At 45.6% G+C, this 22182-nt stretch overlaps 1 protein-coding gene across 1 annotated transcript in view; it reads left to right on the top strand.

Annotated features, from left to right (window-relative positions):
* Positions 1-4244: 4244 nt before the first annotated feature.
* The window catches only part of Dync1h1 (dynein cytoplasmic 1 heavy chain 1), a 66263-nt gene continuing 48325 nt past the window's right edge, over positions 4245-22182 (top strand). The window contains exons 1-8 of the mRNA XM_041633281.1: positions 4245-4681; positions 14978-15065; positions 16573-16746; positions 16862-17117; positions 17367-17553; positions 19496-19767; positions 19852-20079; positions 20884-21960. Of these exons, the coding sequence (XP_041489215.1) occupies positions 4429-4681; positions 14978-15065; positions 16573-16746; positions 16862-17117; positions 17367-17553; positions 19496-19767; positions 19852-20079; positions 20884-21960 (2535 nt within the window). The 5' untranslated portion in view covers positions 4245-4428. The remainder of the gene's footprint in view (positions 4682-14977; positions 15066-16572; positions 16747-16861; positions 17118-17366; positions 17554-19495; positions 19768-19851; positions 20080-20883; positions 21961-22182) is intronic.

Raw genomic sequence — 22182 nt, 5'->3', positions numbered from 1 at the left:
CCCTGAATCCTCTCCCATTACGTCCTAGAAGATGTGTTTACATGCTGAGTGCTCCCAGGGTTCCAGTCATATATGCCAGAAGAAAGAAAACAAGCAACCGATGGAGGAGCTACTAAAAATCAGGACTTCTGGGTGTGGTGGCGCAAGCCTTTAATTCCCAACACTTGAAAGACAGAGGCAGGTGGATTGCTGTGAGTTCAAGGCCAGCCTGGTCTACAAAGCAAGTTCCAAGACAGCTAGGGCTACACAGAGAAACCCTGTCTTAAAAAACCAAAGTTGTCATCATCATCATGAGGACTGACTGATGACCACAGGAAATAAGTCCCAAGATCACAGCAAACAGAGGAGGAGGAGGATATAGAAGAATTAAAGCACCCCCCATAAGCTTAAAATTTCCTTTTTTACTGTGTATATGTATTTCTTTTTTTATTAAATCACAATTACTGCCAGAGATTTTTTTCAACACTCCTCTTACTCTAATCAATAGAACAAGAATACAGACAGGTAGGAGGTGTGCGTCGATGCATTTCGGGCTAGAGCACTTGCCAAGTATGCACAAGACCTTGAGTTCAATCCTCAGCATAAAGAAGAAACCGACAAAGCAGAGGAAGGAAGAGGAGGAGGGGAAGAGTAGGAGGAAGAAGAGGAAGGAGGAGGAGGAGGATATAGAAGAATTAAAGCACCCCCCATAAGCTTAAAATTTCCTTTTTTACTGTGTATATGTATTTCTTTTTTTATTAATTTTATTGAGCTATACATTTTTCTCTGCTCCCCTCCCTTACTCTCCCCTCCCCTTGAAATTTTCTAGAACACTTACTCAACAACTGTGGTACACTCTAATCCCCCTCTGATATAGGGAGCCAGCAGGTACAGCTGCACTGCACAGTCAGGCTGCAGAGATGCTGGTTCAAGACCAAGGAGAGCTAAACACCAAGCCACACCCTCCTTCAGAGGAGGGAGGGAAAGAATCAGGAAAACTTGGCTGTGAGGGCCTCTGTGAAAAGCTTTTGGCGTGTCAAACAAGGAGACTAAGACTGGCTTTGTCCAGGTGTGGAGGGTTCTTGGCCACAGCACTAGCTGGGAACATAAGGACTGAGTAGGAGAGCTAAGTCTTCAAGGCAGGGTTCATTGCATTTACGTCCAATGCTGCTAGAAAGAGCAGCAGAGATACGGTACTTGCAGGGGTGTGACAGGGTTTCTTTCTCTTTCTTGCCTTGCTTTGTTTTGATTTGAATGTTTCTGACAGCCCAGGCTGTCCTGGGATTTGTGATGTTCCCTGCCTCTGCCTCTCTAGTGCTGAGATTTAATAGATGCCCATCCTGGACCATTTTAAAGAAGTAGGTGGGTGTGGGAGGTAAAAATTAGGAAGGCTGAGAGGAGAGGGGGATGGGCACCCAGGGAGTAATAATCTTGGCTGGGGACACAGGTTTTGGTAAGAAATATATGGCTGGAACCACTAGAGGGTTTGAGAGGGGAGGATCTAGGGAGTCCCAGGGGCGTCGAGGGGTTGGGTGAATTGTCTGCCCAGGTAGATATTTTTCAACAAATCTTCCTTGTGGGTGGTGGGATACGGGCTGGCATTCACTTGGTGACCGGGTGGCGCCCACGCAGATGAATGGGGTGATGGGGATGGAAAGGAGGTCCCCGAAAGTGAGAGAAAATTCCCAACCACCAGGGGGCGTGAACAGACCGTTCTGTTCCTGCTGGTGAGTGACTTCCCTGGTCTCCAACTCCAACCTTCATTTCTTGAAATTTCTAGGACCCCGATTCAGTTCAGTCCTCACCTCGAGGCCCATTTAACACCGAACCAAGACAGAAAGAGGGGTACCTGGGAAAAGCTTCATCAAAAAGAGTTCTTCAGTGAGGTGAAATGCCGGCTGCGTCCTCCAGCAGCGCTAGCAGCCCAAATGGCAGGGAGGGTCCAAAACTTCATGTACTCGTGGAGACTACCGCCTCCACTGCCCCCCCCCCCCCCCCCCCCCCCCCCCCCCGTCCCTAGCCTGGGAACAAACAGTAAACAAGTGTTCGGTGCTCACCAGGCCTGATAGTATTGTCAGAAGTGGGGTGATTATGAACGAATGGCCCAATATGAACCACTCCACGATCCCAGTGCTGGAATTACAGGCCAAAAGAGGATGAGCTGGAAGTTTGCTTGAGTCTAAAGTCTCCTAAATGCTGGGATTAAAGGTGTGCGCCACCACTGACCAGCTAAGACCTTTAAAAAAAATGCCAATATGGGGTTCAGAGTAGGGGTATATGGGAATTAAAGCCTGAAGACTGGCTTGACACTGAGAGACTGGGTGTTGCGCATGGGTTGGTAGGGGGAGCAGGAGGAGAATGAGTCTGGCACCAAGTTGGGCCTGAGCAGCACTCCATGCAGTATCTTCCCATCATCCCACATTGGCTGAGAGGGCTCTCTCTCCAGCACCTCTCAACATTGAAAGCATTGAAAGTCCTTTCATGGACAGGAAACTAAGGAAAAGCCAGGGTAGGGTCCCATTCCCACCTGGGATCGGCCGAGTCCTATGCCTATGAGGCAGAGGGGCACCTTCAAACAAGCTCCACTCCCCTTCAGCCCTGTCTGGCCAGCCTCTGCGATGATGCACTTAGACGTCTCAGCGGCCTGTGGGCAGCAAGCTGCTACTCAAGTGTGCCTATTCTTACCATATTAAAAACAAACATATTTAGAGGGGAAAAAAAGCAGGTTTGGTTCATTTTGTATCCTTGTAGATAGATCATTTCTGTCTTTTTTGTTTAATCATAATCCAAAATCTGAGCCTGTTCCCTGATTTAGAGCCGGGATGCAGATGTGAGTCTCTTGGATGACTGAATGACTACATTTCCCAGGCAGACGCTGACTCACGGTGCAGCCAGGGTGCAATCAGCCCCTGCCCCCACCAAGTCCCTGCAGGTTATGCAGAGGGAAGAGTGACACAGCAGCTAGCGTTAAGTGGGTGTCCAGCACTAGCCACTGCTGGCGGGACAGCTTTTCCGGAGTTCCAACTCATCCTCTCACCTCCTCAAAGATGGTTTAGAACTTCTCGGAAGCATCATACCAGAATGGACTGATGGAGGGAGGGTGGGGATAAAATTATCTGTTCTCTCTCACACACAAGAGCTTCTAGAGGAATCGTCCGAGTAGTTCCAGGGCTCCATCAGCAGTCTCTGGGACCTGGCACTGGGAAATTGCACAGGAAATAAGCATATTGTAGGACTCACTGTTTTCCAAAGACGATTTGAGAGAATCAGATCATGCCATCATCAGTCCACCAATCAGGATTCAGCTTTCTAACTGCGTTATCATTTTTTTAAAGATGACTTTGGCTAAATTCCCTCTACCCAATTGAAAAAGCAAGTTATGAATCTGAAATTTCCAAGGCCAATTACTATTCCGAAGAAAAGTAAGCAGCCAGTTGCTGACCTTTTTGTCCTCCGTGTATGGGAGGAGGTGGCGGTGAGTCAGAAGCAGGGTAACTTAGTTGGGAGGTGTTCCAGCCCCTGCCTCCCTCCGACCCCGATTCCTGGGCCCGTAGAAGGGCTGTGCAGGTTCAGGGCTGGGAGAGGAGCTGTTGTCAGCAGATTCACTCATACGGATCCTCCCCTTACAGACACATCACCCTTGCTTGGTAAATGACGCTGTCATCAGAAGCCAGGTCCCATCACAGCTTGATGCTATCTGCATTCCAGGTTTCTTTTGGTCTAACCTTATACTGCATTGCAGTCATTGCCGCACCCATAATCTTTCCTTTCTAGAGGCCAGTTCCTTAACTGAGAACGTCTCACCCCTTCCACCCTCTTCCTTTGCCAGATTAGCGAGGTTAACTGTGGGCACGACCCTCATCTCTTCCCCTGAAAAAACTCCCCATGTTCCCATGTATTTCTAATAACGAGTGGGTTGAGGTTGACGATGACACTCCAGACTCATTCATTCATTCAATGGGAGAACGCAGGGAACAATGCCGGGCAGAAGATGAGCGCTCGCTAAATATCAACTCTCGTCAATGCATTCTTCATACACTATTTATGAGCCTGCGGGGCTCTGTGATATTCTTTGCGACCCTGCAATGAAAACAGACGGGGCTCCTGGACCACTCCAGGGCGGAGACACGCGGGCCCCGCCCTGCGTTCGGACTACAAGTACCAAAAAGCCACGCGGCACCGTGCTTAGCCCCGCCTTTAGGCGCATGCGTAACGTCGTGACGCCGACCGCGAGCGGGCGCCGGTGGCTGCAGCCAGCGGGCGGGGCGGGGCCGGCGGGAGCGGCGGCCTTTAGGGCGGAGCCGGCTCCGCTGTCCGCAGTCGGCCGCGGGGTAGCGGACGCAGCGTCTTCGTCCTCCGGTTCTTCTCGCTCTCTGCTCCCTCGCGCCCGGCGGTGACCGCCCTTCTCGACTCTCTCTCTTTCTCTCTCTTCCCTTCTGCGGATCCGCCATGTCGGAGCCCGGCGGCGGCGGCGAAGACGGCTCGGCCGGCCTGGAGGTGTCGGCGGTGCAGAATGTGGCGGACGTGGCGGTGTTACAGAAGCACCTGCGCAAGCTGGTGCCGCTGCTGCTGGAGGACGGCGGCGACGCGCCGGCCGCGCTGGAGGCGGCGCTGGAGGAGAAGAGCGCCCTGGAGCAGATGCGCAAGTTCCTGTCAGACCCGCAGGTCCACACGGTCCTGGTGGAGCGCTCCACCCTCAAAGGTGCGCGGCGCCCCCTCCCCGGTCGCGTGGAGCGGCAAGGGGACCCCGGTCTGCCGGCGCCCGCACTGTGGGGTCGCTTTGTCTCCGCGGCTTCTCAAGATGGCCGAGTTGGGTGGAGACGGCGTCTCCCGGGCCTGGCCGGGAGCAGGGCCGCATCTCTGCCTCCAAAGTCACATGAGCTTTTCGTTTCGATTCGTGTCCAAGCTCAGCCTGCTTCGGGAATGATGTGTCCAGGGCAGCCTGGGTGCTGACCCCTGGGTGGGCTCGGGTACCAGTGGGTTGGAGGGAGCCTGAATGGGCAGGCCCTGGGCACCCAGCATCTCTGCTGTCTGTGGCTGCCTACGCCTAGGCCTCCCTTGGCCCCACAGTATCGTTGCTGAGTGGGTGTATCTCCCCATTTTACAAACAGGAAACCGAATCCTGTGGCTGGCCCAAGGTCACCAGCTAGTACTGGACCTTAGACTACTGAAAATACCAGTTTCCAGTTCATTGCTTGTTTTGCTGATCATGGCTTGTAATTGTTGAGTAGATAATTAATTGCTGATTAATGACAGTCCTGTAACCGTTTAAGTGTGATTTCAAAGATTTTTTAAAAAATGTTGGTTACCTAGTTGGGGAAGGAGGCCAAATCTGACATACTCCAATTGTCTCCTCCGATAGACACTTGCAGCATCCCTAGATGCATTGTGGAATCTGGAGCTTGCTTGCAGGATTCTTTCCTCTTGGAGTCTTTAAAACCACTTGGTAGCATCTGGAGAGCGTGTGTGACACGCTGGTGAATGGGTGTGGCATCATCCCCCTAGGAATCCAGAGGTGCTGTCCAAGTAAATTTTAAAATTAGCACTTAAGAGATTGAAGATGGTCTGAGAATGTTTGCTAGCAAGTTCCTTAGAATTTCAAAAGACTGGCTGGTTCCCTGATAGAAAACCGGAGTCGCTGCTCTTGTCTCAGATAGTTTGTATCTTTCAGATAGTTTGTATCCCTTAAAGGCTGTTCTTATTTACAAAATATTCATTGTGGCTTTGGTTTGGGCCGGAATTTAGAGGATAGCAAAATATTCTCTTTGATCACAAGGAGTGTTGAAAGCAGTATGTTACTGATGCTTGTTTAGTGTGGTTGAAGGTTGTTTCCTTTACATTTGGAGTTTGTATTCCTGCATGGAAATTGCTAGTGTAAAAAGGGAGAAAAAACTACTTTTGTCTATAAACAGGTGTAACTATAGAAAATTTGAAACATACTTGAAATAAAAATCACCTAGAATCCTCCTACCCAGTAAAGTCCCTGTGGGCCCTTTGGCCCATACTCTTTTGGGCTTCTGTGGGGTGTGTGCAAGTCTTTTACTAAAATAATCTTTAACCTATGTTTTTAAAGATTTAGAGAAGTCTGACCCTAGCTAATTCTTTTATATTCTTTGCTGCACAGTTTATGTATTGAGATCAGTGATTTAAACCCAAACACATGAAAACCATGAGTCATGGTTTCTCTTTATGAAAACCAGGTTTTGTTCTTTGCTCTGGAGTGGTGGTCAGTAATTTGCTTTTCTCCTACAAGTCAGTGGAATGGCACAGTGTCCATGCAGTACACATTTATTTGGGCAAAGGGATGGTCCAGCATCCCATCCCAGGTTCCACAATGACTTGCACTTTTGAAAGTTGACTAAGGAATCTGAGTGTCTGAGACTGAAATACCTCCCTTCTGTGTTTATAAAAAGTCCTATATGTATTCCTAGCAATGTAACATACCATTAATTTCTTGTTCACTCATGAAAACATAAGGAAAAATTTAAAAATTCAAGCTTATGCCCTAAGAACTCATTCTTGTTAGCATCTTTGTAGTCTGTTCTGAGGGTCGAATCCAGGATGTTGTACATGCTAAAAAGCACACTCTTGTTGTTGTTGTTGTTGTTGTTGTTTATTTGTTAGGAGAAAAAGTCTCACAGTGTAGGCACTATTGACCTGGAACTATGTAGACCAGGCTGACCTCAACTCACGGAGATTTCCTGGCTCTCTGCCTCCTGGGGGCTACCAAGCACACATTTTAACACTGAACTGCACCCGTAGCACTATACGAAGACCTGGGCCTATACAGAATCTGGGCCCTTGCTGGGAGGGCTTTGTTTTGGTAGTTCTTAGGAGTCCACGTTGACTTCTGCACACTTAAGTCAGGTATGTGCAGGCAGTAGTTGATTGCAATGAATAAATACCACCAACTGTGATTAATAGTGTAACTGTTTTCCTGAACTGGGAAGTTTGTTTTTAATATTAGCAGCCCCTCCTTTTCCTCTCTTTTTAAAGACAAATTCTCATGTATTCTAACATGGCCTCAAACTCATTTGTAGCCAAGGATGATCTTGAACTTCTGACATTTCTGCCTTAGCCTCCCATTTGCTAAAGACATTCTGTACCATGGTCAGTTTTTACTGTGATGCTGGGGATAGTGTACAGGACTTATTGTATGCCAGGCAAGCTCTCCACCAGCTGAGCTGCGTCTCCAGCCCCTTCCCAAACACTTGTACCAAGTATATAAAGGCATTTTTGTATGTGGCCAGATAAGCTCTTTTTTTAAGCTACCTCAACCAGCTATAAACTTTGCATTAAAGTGCAGAGTTCCTCAAAGTATAGATAGAATAAGGGTTATGAGATCAACAGTTTATTTTGCTAATGAAGCATCCTCAGAGAGTCAGCAAGTAAGTCACAGCTTTTCACTTTGAGAAATCTTTCTGTAACCCCTAGTTGTGAGAAATTGTTTTCTTCTAGATGAAAAGGTGTTTGTTCCTTAACTATTTGGTTCACACAGTAAGGATGCTTTCATAGCAGTTCTTAGATGAGTGCCGGTTTCTCTTGTGTTCCTGGCAGGTTGGTCCTGTCAGTAGGAACATAGCCACCGTGTACGTCCCTGTGACCTCCAGCGTTTATGAGTGCCCGACAGGAATATGTGGGGCGAGGGGGGGCAGGCGCCACTTGCTCTTGCTTCACGCCGTTCTCCAGCTTGGAGCTTTGTCTTCACTGCTGGGAGTAGTGGCTGCTCAGTGTGTGTCTTCAACTGGCAATGCAGTGTTTTCTGAGTAGGTAATGTAGGGGATTCAGCTCTTCGTTAGTGCGGAGTGGCTGGGGACTGGAATGGGAAAAATTTTCACATTCCACATAGAGTAGTTTATGGCTCCCAGCTTTGTAGAAGCACAGTTGTGTGGAGATCTAGGAAGACTGTTCTATGGGCTTTCAAAGATTGTTTTCAAATCATGTAATTTTCATGAGAAATTATGAAGTGTGGCAATCGATGGCTTTAAAGACTTCATACAGCTGAGGATCCCTGGGGATGTTGAGGAATGCTGGCGGTCACAAGTGTTTCAAGTATGACTTTTTGCCTCTCTAATATGAAATACTTCTTAATCTGAAACTTTCTGATCTTCAAAAAATTGAAAATTTCAGATTATGGATCTTCAGCCTGCATTCATTTCCAGACTTGACCCTCACATGGTTAGTAAAGTGATCAATAAGTCAACAGGGAAAGCTTTCTGTGAGGCCATAAGCTGTCAGGGTGCAGGTGGGGCCCTACACCCTTATAGGGCAAGGCAGTCTGCAGCGTGGTGAACGGGGATGTGCAATGCAGTAAATGTGGTTTTCGTGCAAAGGGGTGACCGTATCCACCGCTTTCCAAAAGAGTAAAGATGGATGGGCTGAATATCCCAGGAGAGAATCAGTTTACCCTTGTTCATTGCTGAGGAAGGAAACAGGAACTCTAAGATCTGTTAGAAAAAGGCCTTGGGAGGGGAGGGGCTGGAGAGATGGCTCAGCAGTTAAGAGCACTGGCAGTTCTTTCAAAGAACCCAGGTTCAGTTCCCAGCACCCACATAGTGGCTCACAACTGTCTGTAACTCCAAGATCTGACACACTCAAACAGAATACGTGCAGGCAAAACACCAATGCACATTTTTGAAAAAGAAAAAGGACTTTGTTGCTGTTTTCTTTTTTTAATTGAAAAAAATTTTCCATATAATATTTTGACCATATTTTTCCTCCCCCCTAATTTCTCCAGATTCTCCCCACCTCCCTGTGCATCCGACTTTATGTTCTTTTTATCTTTCAAAACAAAAACAAAAAGATTCCAGCACTTGGGAGGTAGAGACAAGCAGATCTCTGTACAGGCGAATCTCTGAATTTGAGGCCAGCCTATTCTTCAGAGCTAGTTCCACGACAGCCAGGGCTACATCAAGAAAGCCTGTCTCAAAAAACCACAAAAAAACTTCACAAAGCAAAAGTCAAAGCAAATAAAAAACAATAAGATAAAAAATGCCACAGTAAAATGAAACAAAAAGTACACAAAAGTACCTTTGACTTTGTTTTGTGTTGGCCAACTGCTCCTGAACATAGGGCCTGCCCTGAAGTGTGGTTGATTACCCAGTGAGACTTCACTGGAGAAAACTGGTTTTCCCTTTGCCAGCAGGTATTAATTGTAGACAGCTTCTTGATTATGGGTGGAGCCTGCATTCACTTCTCTTTCACCATCCTGGGGCCCTGTCAGGCTTGAACCTGTGCAGGTCCTACGCATCCTGCCACAGTCTCTGTTAGCTTGTTCATTCATGTGGCTGTCCTGTTGTGTCTGGAAGACTCCTTTTCTTGAAGTCTCCACAACATCTGGTTCAGTTTTCCCTCCTCTGCTTTCAGATAGATCCCTGGGCCTTGAGGAGAGGGGTTTGGTGAAAGGCAAAGGATTTTTGAAGAATTCTTAAACCTGAAAGCTAGTGTATGCAATTCTTCAGTGCCTCTATTGAGATGGGAATGATTGATGCTGGAAATATGACTCAGTGGTTAAGAGCACTCACTGCCCTTGCAGAAGACCTGGGCTTGATTCCCAGCCCCTACATTGGTGACTCTCAACTTCTTTTTGCCTCCATGGGCAACAGGCATACAAGTGGTACACAGATGTACATTCAGGCAAAACACACATGCACATACAATAATATTAAAAAAACTTTAAGGATACAAATATTTGTTTTAGTCTATTTCTTATCAATTATTTCTTCTAAATTAATATTAACTGAAAAAGTACTAAGTCCTTGGGACTGGGAGATATCTCAGATGCTAGGGTGCATATGTAGTCTTTGATTTCATCCCCAACACGTGGTAGGGTGCTTATGGAGTCTTTGGTTTGGTTCCCAGCACTTGGTGTGCAGGTCCATAATTCCAGTGCTTGGGAGGTGGAATTAGGAGAATCAGGAGTTCAAGGTCGAATCCAAGGCCTGCCTAGACTGTGTGAGACCTCATTTCCAGAAAAGAAGTTTTTTTTGTTTTTTTTTTTTTTTCTCGTTTTTCGAGACAGGGTTTCTCTATGGTTTTGGAGCCTGTCCTGGAACTAGCTCTTGTAGACCAGGCTGGTCTCGAACTCACAGAGATCCGCCTGCCTCTGCCTCCCGAGTGCTGGGATTAAAGGCGTGCGCCACCACCGCCCGGCCAGAAAAGAAGTATTAAGTTCCTTCAGCATTAGTGACTTTCTGTTTAAATGAACTAAGTTTTATACCAGTTACAAGTAGTAAGTGGGGTATAGTGCTTCCTTAACACACCCAAAAGGCTGTTTCTTTGCAAACCTTTCAGGTTGAGAAAACCTGACTTTCTCAGAGTTCTTAGCCCAGTACCAGCATAGGGGGTGGTGGTGCGCCCTCGAAGTCCTGGTCCTTAGCATCAGAGATGAAAAAGGGATAAAGCTAAAGCATTCACATGAGAAAAGAGGGTTCAAGAGGAAAAAAGGTAAAACATAAATCCAGGAACTTGTAACAGCTCAGTTGTTGTGGGATGAAGGGCAGGAATGCCTTCATCTGCTCTGTGGTTGGCAGAAAGTTGAGAGGGAATGACCAAGCTTTATCCCTTTATCCCCTTTCTTATCTTCCCAGTCACCACACTTGAGGAAAATGTCAACTCAGGTGAGGGAAGTACATTCTTACTGCATTTGAATTTCATTAAGATGCAGTGTGCTCCTAATTTGCACTAGTAATTTGAGACATATTGGTCTGTCCATAGAAGCATGCACATCCAAGTGCTCCTGCCAGTTGACCTTTGCCTGTCAGTGTGGACCAGCACAGAGTGCAGCGCAGCCCAGCACTTCCTGAGTTCTGTGCTTGGATTCTTCACCTGTGTTAACTGTATTAACCGGGAACTCACAGGCCTCAGGAACCTGATTTGAGACTTATTGAAATGTTCCATCTGATAAAACACGTATGTTGTGTTTGTAGATAACCTTCTAGATAGAAGGCAGTCACAACTTTCCTATTAATAGCAATTAATAATCAAGTGTCTTTATAGAGACAAAAAGGGAGCACACACTGTTCTGGAAGTGATCCATAACTCTGGCTAACCTGAACTCACTCTGTAGACCAGGCTGACTGAAACTTGTGATCTTTCTGTCTCTGCCTCCCTGGTGCTGAGATCACAGGTGTATGCCAGCAAGTTTGGCCTTTTGCAAAAAGATTATTTGATGGCAGTTTGTCAAACATTATACCATTCTGTAAGTGGGATTTGAGTGTATTCAGACTTTGATTTCTGTAGTTATTTCCCAGGAATTTATATAACAAGTCTGTTTCTCTGACTGCTGATGGCTTCCATCTCACCAAAGCCGCAGGACTGTCCAAGTTCTTCCTGTCTGAAGATTATGTCATTGGGCGTGTCTTCCTGAGCCAGCCTGAGCCACTTTCTGCAGCACTGCAGTGCTCCTAGTGTTGTTCTGTAACGTTGGCTACAGAGCCCTGACACATTGCTTGGAGTGGGCCATGGAGCCGATTTGATTAAGAAGAAGTACAGGCCACAGGTTGAGACCTGGCATCTGCCCGCTTCTCTTCTGTAACTGTGTTTCTGTGAATGGTGGTGACCATCAGGAGAAATGCTCCATAGTTTTCAGTTGTACCAAGGGTTTCGTTTAGATGTTACAGAGTGTTCTTTATTGTCTTTATTGTCTGTGTGTTAGTTGACAGTTACTTGGTGATACATTTCATTTATCTATCTATTATTTATTTATGGTTTTTTGAGGCAGAATTTCTTTGTATAGTCTTGACTGCCTGGAACTAGCTCTATAGACCAGACTAGCCTCGAACTCACAGAGATCCGCCTGCCTCTGCTTCCTAAATGCTGGGATTACTTTAGAAAACTAAAGGGAACAGTATTTCTTTCTTTTCTCTTTTTCTTCTTTTCGTTTTTGTTTCGGGAGACACAGTTTCTCTGTGGAGCCCTGACTCTCCTGGAACTTGTTCTGTAGACCAGACTGGCCTAGAACTCACAGAGGTTCACCTGCCTCTGCCTCCTGAGTACTAGCATTAAAGGCATTTGCCACCAGGCTTGACAAGAAAATAGTTCATAATTCCACGGCCTTGCCAGTGTGTCTTTATGTGCTTTGTCTTACACTTGAATTTTAGCGATTGCAGGCATAGCTATGGCTACTTTCAGGCTGCAGGGTTATCTTGTGATGTAGCCTAATTTGAGTGATTGGAAAACCAGTTTATTTATAAAGGGTTTTTGAACAGTTTTTAGAAAGTTAAAAAAAATTGCCAGGCGGTGGTGGCGCACGCCTTTAATCCCAGCACTCGGGAGGCAGAGGTAGGTGGATCTCTGTGAGTTCGAGATCAACCTGGTCTACATGAGCTAGTTCCAGGACAGGCTCCAAAACCACAGAGAAACCCTGTCTCAAACCAAAAAAAAAAAAAAATTAAGCCACTCCTTTGACATTCTACAGTTACTCATTTGAGCAAGCCCATGGGAGGGCCTGCCCAGGAGGAGCATGCTGGATCTCTTGGACAACTGGGTGCTTCTGAGGGAACCATACAGCCGACAGATGCAGACATTCTGCACCTACAGGGGGTGCTTTTCAGCATTCACACAGCACACAGTAGACAATCTCTTTCCTCTGCTGAGATGCAGAATACCAACACAGTCAAGAGCAGGGACTCCAGTGCCATAGAGAAGTGGCAGGTAGCATCTGGGGTAGTCACTGTCTTGTGTTCTCAGTGTGCCTGAGGCCTTCAGGGTACTGTCAGAAGATGCCAACGCCCACATAATGACAGTCATTACTTTTAAAAACAAGAGGTAGTACTAGGTATACTAGAATGTTTTGCCACCCACTTCTTCCCCCTCTTCCTAAAATTATATCAACAACAGTTGTTTGGAAGAAATGTCTTCTGGATAAGATACACTACATATCATGGTTTTTAGTGTGGATTTTATTTTTAAAGTTAGCTTACAAAGAGGTGATTTTGATTACAGCATTTGCACACATAGGTGTCATTTTACTCTATTTATTATTCAGCCCCATTCCCCTCTGCTCTCTCCCATTCTACCTGATCCCCTCTTTCCCCCTAATGTTCCCACTTCTGTTTTCATCTGTGTTTTACTCCCTCCCCCTTAAGATTGCTTCCTCACCTCTCATGGTCCCCTTCCTACCCCCCAACCCCACTCCACTTAAATCCAAAGCCTACAGGAGAGAAGACCTTTGGTCTTTGAGTCCGCTGATCATGAACTTACTCACTTAACTGCAGTGATATTCAGCTCCACCCATTTCATGCGAACATCAAAATTTAGAATTTTGCTTTGTCTCATCTTCAACTAACAAAGCAGATAGCATTTGCTCAGACTCTGTATTTTATACCCAAGTTCCATGGTTTAATTGCTAAAGAAGCCTTGTAGACCCTCAGTTCAGTGTCCTTTGCCCTTCTCTGCTCATGAATGTGAAGTTCACACACTCAGCCTCTGCATCTTCTGTTAAGTTTATTGCCCTTCACCTACTTGGTGGTTTAAAAATAAAGGCAAGACTGGTGTGGTGGCTCATGCCTTTAATCTTAGCAAAGGCCAGCCAGGGTTATACAGTGAAACACTGTCTCAAAAAAAAAAAAAGTGATATAAAAAAGGAAATGTATAAATAGTCCTGTTAAATCCGTAAATTGTATGTAGATTTTGCTAATGCTGGTGTTTCACACTGTGAATCAGTGTGGAGATAATTCAACTAGAATGCTCACATGCCTCAAAGGCTATTACTTGATAGAGAAGCTTGTATTGTCTTATTACTTTATTATAATATTATTCTTTTATTTTGAGATAGTTTCACTAGGTAGACTGGACTGGCTTTGAACTCACTGATACTCACCTGCCTCCTGGGTGCTAGGATTAAAGAAAGGCCTGTGCCACTGCACCCAGATTACTCTTATAAATTCTTTCTATAACTTTCATTTTTAGTTTAGATGTCTGACTCACATGCCTCTTGAGCCTGTCATATAGCCAAGTTCCTCCAGTAAGCTTTGTGTGGGACCTGTGTGCTTTGTGGGCCACAAGATCTTTGCCTCCCATTAGCTTCAGTGGAAGAGGCGGGTTCTATCTGGAGCCCACAGCAGACTGACAGGTGCTTGGCAGGGCAAAGGAAAAGCTGGATGACTGCCTTTGGGGTCATTTCTTTTTTTTTTTTTTTAGGATGTGTATTCCATTCTTTTTTTTTTAATATTTATTTATTTATTATGTATACAATATTCTGTCTGTGTGTATGCCTGAAGGCCAGAAGAGGGCACCAGACCCCATTACAGATGGTTGTGAGCCACCATATGGTTGCTGGGAATTGAACTCAGGACCTTAGGAAGAGCAGGCAATGCTCTTAACCTCTGAGCCATCTCTCCAGCCCCCTTTGGGGTCATTTCTTGTCAGCAGTCTTCCAGCAGTCTTCACCTGTGGCCTTGGCCTGCATGTGCTGGTGAATAGCTTGTATGGAATTGTGGTCTCTGTATCCTCATGGTGATTCTGCCTGGGTGTCTTGGGGACCATTTACTTACACTCTGTACCTAGACAACAGGGCTAATAGTTCTGCCAGCCTAGGGCTGACTGTATGACATAGAAATGCTTGTCATGTCATATACTACGAGCTGTATACTTGGAAAGGAAAGAGATTTGTACATTTGGGACACAGAAGGTGAGTGTATGGGCCAGGACAGTGAGAATTCGGCAAAACCACTGGCACTGCCCACAGGCCTGTCTAGCCTGGGACTGCATTTGTGTCCTCTTGTTAGTCCTTCCAACAATCCATGCACTAGTATTGCCCGGAAGATACAGAGACATCAGCCTCCTGTCCCCAAGATCACACAGCAAACAAATGCCCAACTTAGGGGTCAGGAAAAACAGGTAGTATCAACACCCTGGGTCTTGAGAGGTGAGGTGGGGTGGGTGGGGTGAGGGCCAGTCTGTAGACTTGATAGGTAAGAAGTTAGAAATGCCAATGTGAATTTGATATTATTATTATTATTATTATTATTATTATTATTATTATTATTCCTTGTAGAGGATGTTGGTGATGAAGGAGAAGAGGAGAAAGAATTCATTTCCTATAACATCAACATAGACATTCATTACGGGGTCAAGTCCAACAGGTAAGTCATGTGAGTATGCCATTCTGTAGGTGAGACACGGCAGGATTTCTAGGTCTGTGGATCTGAAACCCTCCAGCTTTACTAATCATACATGGTGTTGGTTATGCTTGAGCTGTCATGTACTCACGAGGAGCTTCAGGTTTCAGTCAGATTGTAATCATTGGTCTGATAATAAATAATCTCAGCTTTTATTTTCATCATTATAACTGAATAGTAAACATTCTTGTGTACAGGCCTGATTCTTTTTAGGATAAATCCTTCAAAGAAGTCTTTCTAGTTCACAGAAATGATATCATTAAAATTTTAATGCATGCTGCCTTCCAGAAAATTTGTATCAATTCATAATTCCAGTAGAAACTTTCAGATTTCCATATATGAATACTGTCATTATTCTGCATCGGGAGTCAAGACTTCTTACGCAGTGTCAAGGCACAGGGGAGTTGCTGAGTGCGGTGGTACACACTGTGCCCAGCATTTAGAAGACTGAAGCTGGAGGATCTAGTGTTTGGGCTCAGCCTCGTCTGCACAAGAGTTGTGCACAGTTGGACTGGGGTAGGACTCCCAGATAGGAGTTGCATTTGCCATGCGTGGGTTGGGGAAGCACAGTGATTTGCCTGACCTGCACTGCAAGAATACATATATTAATTTTTCCTTCAGTTTTCCATCTTTTGTAGTACTGAAAGCACTCTACCATGGGGGGAGGGGGCTGTCACAATACAACCCACAGGAGTCTTTGCTCTGTTTCCTCCATGTGGATTCCAGGGTTGGGGGATTGAGCTCAGCTTATTAGGCTTGGCGTCAGGTGCCCTTAACCACTGAACCATGTCATCGGCCCATGTGATATATTAGGGAAATAGGAAATCTAGTTGAAGTGGCGTCTGGAGGTGGGGAAGAGAATGAAAAAACTAAGGCATGATACTGGGAGAAGTGGCCAGTTAGCTGATACGTGGTTTTTATTTCTGAGCTGACATGATAGTTAATAGGTCTTTGGTGCACAATAGTGCAGGTACAGTTAGTAACAATTAACACTAGTGCAGATATGATTGATGACAGTTAACACGAGTGCAGGTACGATTGATGCACAGCTTGCAGTAGCTTGAGGAGTTGGTTTTAAGCCAGAACTGTGAATTCTGCCAGCCCAGTTGTTACCTTTGCCTGCTGTCATGGAACATACTATAACCATGTTCTGATACGGGATACAGTCATTCTCCCACAGTGGGAAAGGAACACGGTCACAACTAGAAAAGCAGCTATTGGTTAGTTTGAGACAGGGTCTCACTGTATATTCCTTGCTGGCCTGAAACTCAGAGAGATAATACCCCTACCTCTGCCTTCTGAGTACTGAGATTAAAGGTGTGCGCCACCACACCTACCTAGCTCAGTCTGTTTTTAATATAATTTTAAGTTAAACATTCAAATAAAAACTATAATTGTTAAAACTAATTAAGAATGGGGCTTCCCTGTTCTGATTTTTTTGTTTTGTTTTTTGGGTTTTTTTGCCTTGTAGCTTGGCATTCATCAAGCGAACCCCTGTGATCGATGCAGATAAACCAGTGTCCTCCCAGCTCCGAGTCCTCACGCTCAGTGAAGACTCGCCATATGAAACACTACATTCCTTCATCAGCAATGCAGTGGCTCCTTTTTTTAAGTCCTACATCAGAGAATCTGGCAAGGCAGACAGGTAAGCACTGCTTTCTGACTGCGTCTTGGCTCCATCGCATTACAAAGGTGTATCTCATTGGTACTGAACAGACTTAAAGAATGCTCCAGTTCTGAGATACATCATGTGTTTGTAGGGATGGTGATAAAATGGCTCCTTCAGTTGAAAAAAAGATTGCAGAACTTGAGATGGGACTCCTTCACCTGCAGCAGAATATTGAGATCCCAGAGATCAGCTTACCGATTCATCCCATTATCACAAATGTCGCAAAGCAGTGCTATGAGCGTGGAGAGAAGCCCAAAGTTACAGATTTTGGTGATAAAGTTGAAGACCCAACTTTTCTTAACCAGTTACAGTCTGGAGTTAATCGGTGGATCCGAGAAATCCAAAAGGTAAGAGCACATAACTGAAAGCCAGTGTGAAATGAATGGCTTGTCTTCTTGTGATAACATGACGACTGGAGCCCCTCCTGCTTCTAGAGGTATTCATGCAGGGCCAGAGTTCAGGAGAATAGTGGGTATAGTGCGAACTGTGGGAGTGATTAACCCAGCCGTCACGCCAAGCTTCAAACCAAACCCTTCAAATGTATAGGGGAGAGATCGACTTGAGACTTACAAGTCAATGTCATCTTATTTTCAAAGGTGACCAAACTCGATCGAGATCCTGCATCAGGAACTGCCTTGCAGGAAATCAGCTTTTGGCTGAACTTGGAACGAGCGCTGTACCGTATCCAGGAGAAGCGGGAGAGCCCAGAGGTCCTCCTGACTCTAGACATCTTGAAGCATGGCAAACGTTTCCATGCCACTGTCAGTTTTGACACCGACACAGGTAAAATCCAAAACTGATCATCTGATAGGCAAGTTGTTGATCTTGCTTCTTAATGTCTTTGATGATTTAGATGAGAATTAGTAGATGCACTTGGGGATCAACGAGGCCCAGCCTTGCATGTATCAGTGGGACATGCTCTAACACTGCTAGTCTAACTCTTAACCCTTTTTCTCTCTGGCATCTTGCCTCATCCTTCCCTTCGTTCTATGGGATAAAATTTTAGGGCTCCCTTCCCTGCCTGCACATTCCTTTCCCTTTCGTGGCTTTTAAGAAACTAAGACAGTTTCTAGGCCTGAGGATAGTGAACCCTGGGACTTGGCTTGTGTTTCTCCCTGTGTGGTTGCTCAGTAGTCAGATGGTCATTGCCTTGTTCCGCAGTCTGTTACCTTCTCTGCCTTCCTTCTCCTAAATGGTCAGTAAGCGCAGAGCTGGGCATGGAACACACACTTTTCATCTCAGCAGCTCCTCTCCCCTACCCCCAGTGCTGAGATTTGAACCCAGTGTTTCTTAGATACTTAGTAAATGCTCTTCCACTGAGCTATCCCCCAGCCTAATCAGAGAACTTTGGAGTTAGAGGTAGGATTCTAAAGTCAAGGCCAGCCTGGTCTATATAGCAAGACCCTTTCAAAAATAACTAAGGGATAGGAATGTAGCTCAGTGGTAGAGTGCTTGCCTAGCAAACATTAAGTGTTGGGTTCAGTCCCAAATTCTGTAGTAGGTTAACTAATTAGTTTTTAATAGGAACCCTGGGAGTGAAGTTGCATTGACATGTACTGAACCCAGAAATATTTGGCCAGATCTGTGAAGCATTTCTATAAGCTTCATAGCCACAAAAATCAAGTAATTAAGACCCATTTATTTCCTCACCACAAAGTATGGTGCACAACATTTTAAGTGGAGCCCCTCAGGGTACTGTGACTGCCTTACAAATGTTGACTGGCATTCATCAGCACTGATGTGCACTCCCGCTTTTTCTTTTCCTTATTCTTCCTTTTTGTTTTGTTTTGTTTTGTTTTTTGAGATGGGCTTTCATGTCATGTAGCCCAGACTGGCCTCAAACTTGCTATATAGCCAAGGATGACCTTGAAATCCTGACCATCCTGTCTGCGTCTCCCCGGTACTGGGGTAACAAGTGTATACCACCACATCTTGCTTTGAATCTTCCCTAATACTTTTTTAAAATCTTATGTCAGAGGAAGAGGTAGATCAAAAGCCAGTTTTTCCTGATAGTTCCATGTTCATAATGATACATTTAAATTCAGCCATGAGTGAGTGTTCTTAAGGCTGACATTGAAGTTTCTCTAAACTTAATTATTACAGTAAAATGTGTAGGTAATACTAAAGTTAAGTCATGCAGTTGCCTCTAGTAGTTCAGCGCTGGCTACCATTCATTTTTAACGTGTGCAAGTGTTGTGCATGTGTGTGTACATTGTGTACATAGTGCCCACCAAGGCCAGAAGAGGATATTGGGTCCTCTATAACTGAAAACTTATAATGGCTGTGAGCTCCTGTGTGGGTGCTGGGAACCAAACCCAGGTCCTTTACAAGAGCAGCCAGTGCTCTTAACTACTATGCTGTCTATCAACCCATCTCTGCTCTTAAGAAAAGTAAAACTGAGCTGGGTGGTGGTGGCGCATGCCTTTAATCCCAGCACTCGGGAGGTAGAGGCAGGCAGATCTCTGGGAGTTCGAGGCCAGCCTGGTCTACAAGAGCTAGTTCTGGGACAGGAACCAAAGCTACAGAGAAACCCTGTCTCAAAAAACCAAAAAAAAAAAAAAAAAGAAAAGCAAAACTGAGGCCACCATAGGGCTGTTACTGTTTTCTTTTTCAAATATCATAAATGTTTTTTTTGTAACATCAAAATGCATTCCATAGTTAAGACATAGTTTACTTGACTTTTATTCCACGAAAGCCATTAACCCTTTCCTTCAATCTGATCTAGGTCTCAAGCAGGCATTGGAAACAGTGAATGACTACAATCCTCTGATGAAAGACTTCCCTCTGAATGACTTGCTGTCTGCCACTGAGCTGGACAAAATAAGACAGGCTCTTGTTGCAATTTTCACACATCTGAGAAAGATCCGAAACACAAAATACCCCATTCAGCGGGCTCTGCGCCTTGTGGAGGCAATTTCCAGGGACTTGAGTTCTCAGCTGCTCAAAGTCTTGGGCACTAGGAAGTTGATGCATGTAGCTTATGAGGAGTTTGAAAAAGTAAGTCTTAGTTCTTAGAGAACCACCTTGAACCAGTGAGCTAATGCGATGTAACGACAAGCCCATCCCCCACGTTTCACATAGGTCATGGTGGCTTGCTTCGAAGTCTTCCAGACGTGGGATGATGAGTATGAGAAGCTCCAGGTGCTATTGAGAGACATCGTCAAAAGGAAGCGGGAAGAGAACCTGAAGATGGTGTGGCGCATCAACCCTGCTCACAGGAAGCTCCAGGCGCGCCTTGACCAGATGAGGAAGTTCCGCCGCCAGCATGAGCAGCTGAGGGCTGTCATCGTCAGGGTCCTGAGGCCTCAAGTATGCTCCTTGTTTTGATGCCTCTTTAATTCTTGAAAAGAATTAACTGTTTTGTACGTAGTGTTTTTCCTTTAGTTCTACTCTTGTCATCTGTGAGATCTCTTGATGCTGCAGTATATTGTAATAGGTCTCCAAATACATAGTGTGCTCAGCATGGCGTCCAGCTCAGAGGCAGAGTCTCCCACCATGCTCAATCCATTCCTCTGCCCTTCACCCTGAGAGCCCTAGAACAGACACCCTGGGCTTTAGATTGTACTTTGTGGCTTCTACAGAGTCTTTGCCCATAAATTACAGAAAATGATTGCTATCTCTGAGCTTTATTAAAATAATTCAGTACTTCCTTGTCTCTTTTCTTTGTACATCTTAGTCCTGTATATGTTCTTTCTCCTCTTTGCTTTCCCACTTCTTTCTTACCAACTATTCTTTCCTTTTTGAAAAGATATAGTAGGGGCTGGAGAGATGGCTCAGTGGTTAAGAGCTGCCTGCTCTTCCAAAGGTCCTGAGTTCAATTCCCAGCAACCACATGGTGGCTCACAACCATCTGTAATGAGGTCTGGTGTCCTCTTCTGGCCTGCAGACATACACACAGACAGAATATTGTATACATAATAAATAAATAAATATAAAAAAAAAAGAAAAGATATAGTAAAGACAAAAACGTGCAAGGAGATTTATAGTATGGTCATGATTGAATTGTGATAATAAAGTAATAAAGGTTTAAAAACCCCGCATTGCTGCATGACTCTGCATATGACAGAGTGAACCGCTTTTGCAAGTGTTTTTTGTTCCAAATCTTTCTTTTAGGTCACAGCAGTTGCACAACAGAACCAGGGAGAGGCCCCCGAACCCCAAGACATGAAAGTGGCTGAGGTCCTCTTTGATGCTGCAGATGCCAATGCTATTGAGGAGGTGAACCTGGCCTATGAGAATGTCAAGGAAGTGGATGGGCTGGATGTTTCCAAAGAAGGTACAGAGGCTTGGGAGGCTGCAATGAAGAGATATGATGAGAGGATTGACCGTGTGGAGACCCGCATCACTGCCCGCCTTCGAGATCAACTTGGCACAGCCAAGAATGCCAATGAGATGTTTAGGATTTTCTCCAGGTTCAATGCACTGTTTGTCCGCCCCCACATCCGAGGGGCCATTCGTGAATACCAGACCCAGCTAATCCAGCGTGTAAAAGATGACATTGAATCTCTTCATGACAAGTTCAAGGTCCAGTACCCACAAAGCCAAGCTTGTAAAATGAGTCATGTCCGTGACTTGCCCCCCGTGTCAGGCTCTATCATCTGGGCTAAACAGATTGACAGACAGCTCACTGCCTACATGAAGCGCGTAGAAGATGTCCTGGGCAAAGGTTGGGAGAACCATGTGGAAGGGCAGAAGCTGAAGCAGGATGGAGACAGCTTTCGTATGAAGCTCAATACCCAGGAAATCTTCGATGACTGGGCAAGGAAGGTTCAGCAGCGCAACCTTGGTGTCTCAGGGCGTATCTTCACTATCGAGAGTGCTCGTGTGCGGGGTCGCACTGGGAATGTGCTCAAACTAAAAGTGAACTTCCTTCCAGAGATCATAACACTGTCCAAAGAAGTCCGAAACCTCAAGTGGCTTGGCTTCCGTGTGCCACTTGCAATTGTGAACAAGGCTCACCAAGCAAACCAACTCTACCCATTTGCCATCTCACTGATTGAAAGTGTCCGCACTTATGAACGTACCTGTGAAAAGGTGGAGGAACGCAACACCATCTCGCTCTTGGTAGCTGGCTTGAAGAAGGAGGTGCAGGCCTTGATTGCAGAAGGCATCGCCTTGGTGTGGGAGTCCTACAAACTCGACCCTTACGTGCAGCGCCTGGCAGAGACGGTGTTCAACTTCCAGGAGAAGGTAACCCTTCAGCATTCATGGGGAATCTAGTCACCAAGTCAGGGAATACTTGTTCTGCCCAGCAGTCTTTAAGAGTGAAGCTAGGGCCACTGGAGCCCAGGGAGGAGAGATTTCCTGGAGCTTTGGGAATACCGGTGAGTAACACTGAGAAACCTAGATAGAGAAGGATATTGGGGCTGATAGGTGTGTGCCAACACAGCTAGAGGGAGAGGACTCCAGAAC

Source organism: Microtus oregoni, unplaced genomic scaffold (assembly GCF_018167655.1).
Source record: "Microtus oregoni isolate MIOR12 unplaced genomic scaffold, Mior012 000043F_ref0000047, whole genome shotgun sequence".
NCBI classification, from domain to species: Eukaryota; Metazoa; Chordata; class Mammalia; order Rodentia; family Cricetidae; genus Microtus; species Microtus oregoni.
Note: the sequence above shows the minus strand (reverse complement) of the source record. Positions and strands in the feature narration are given on the sequence as shown.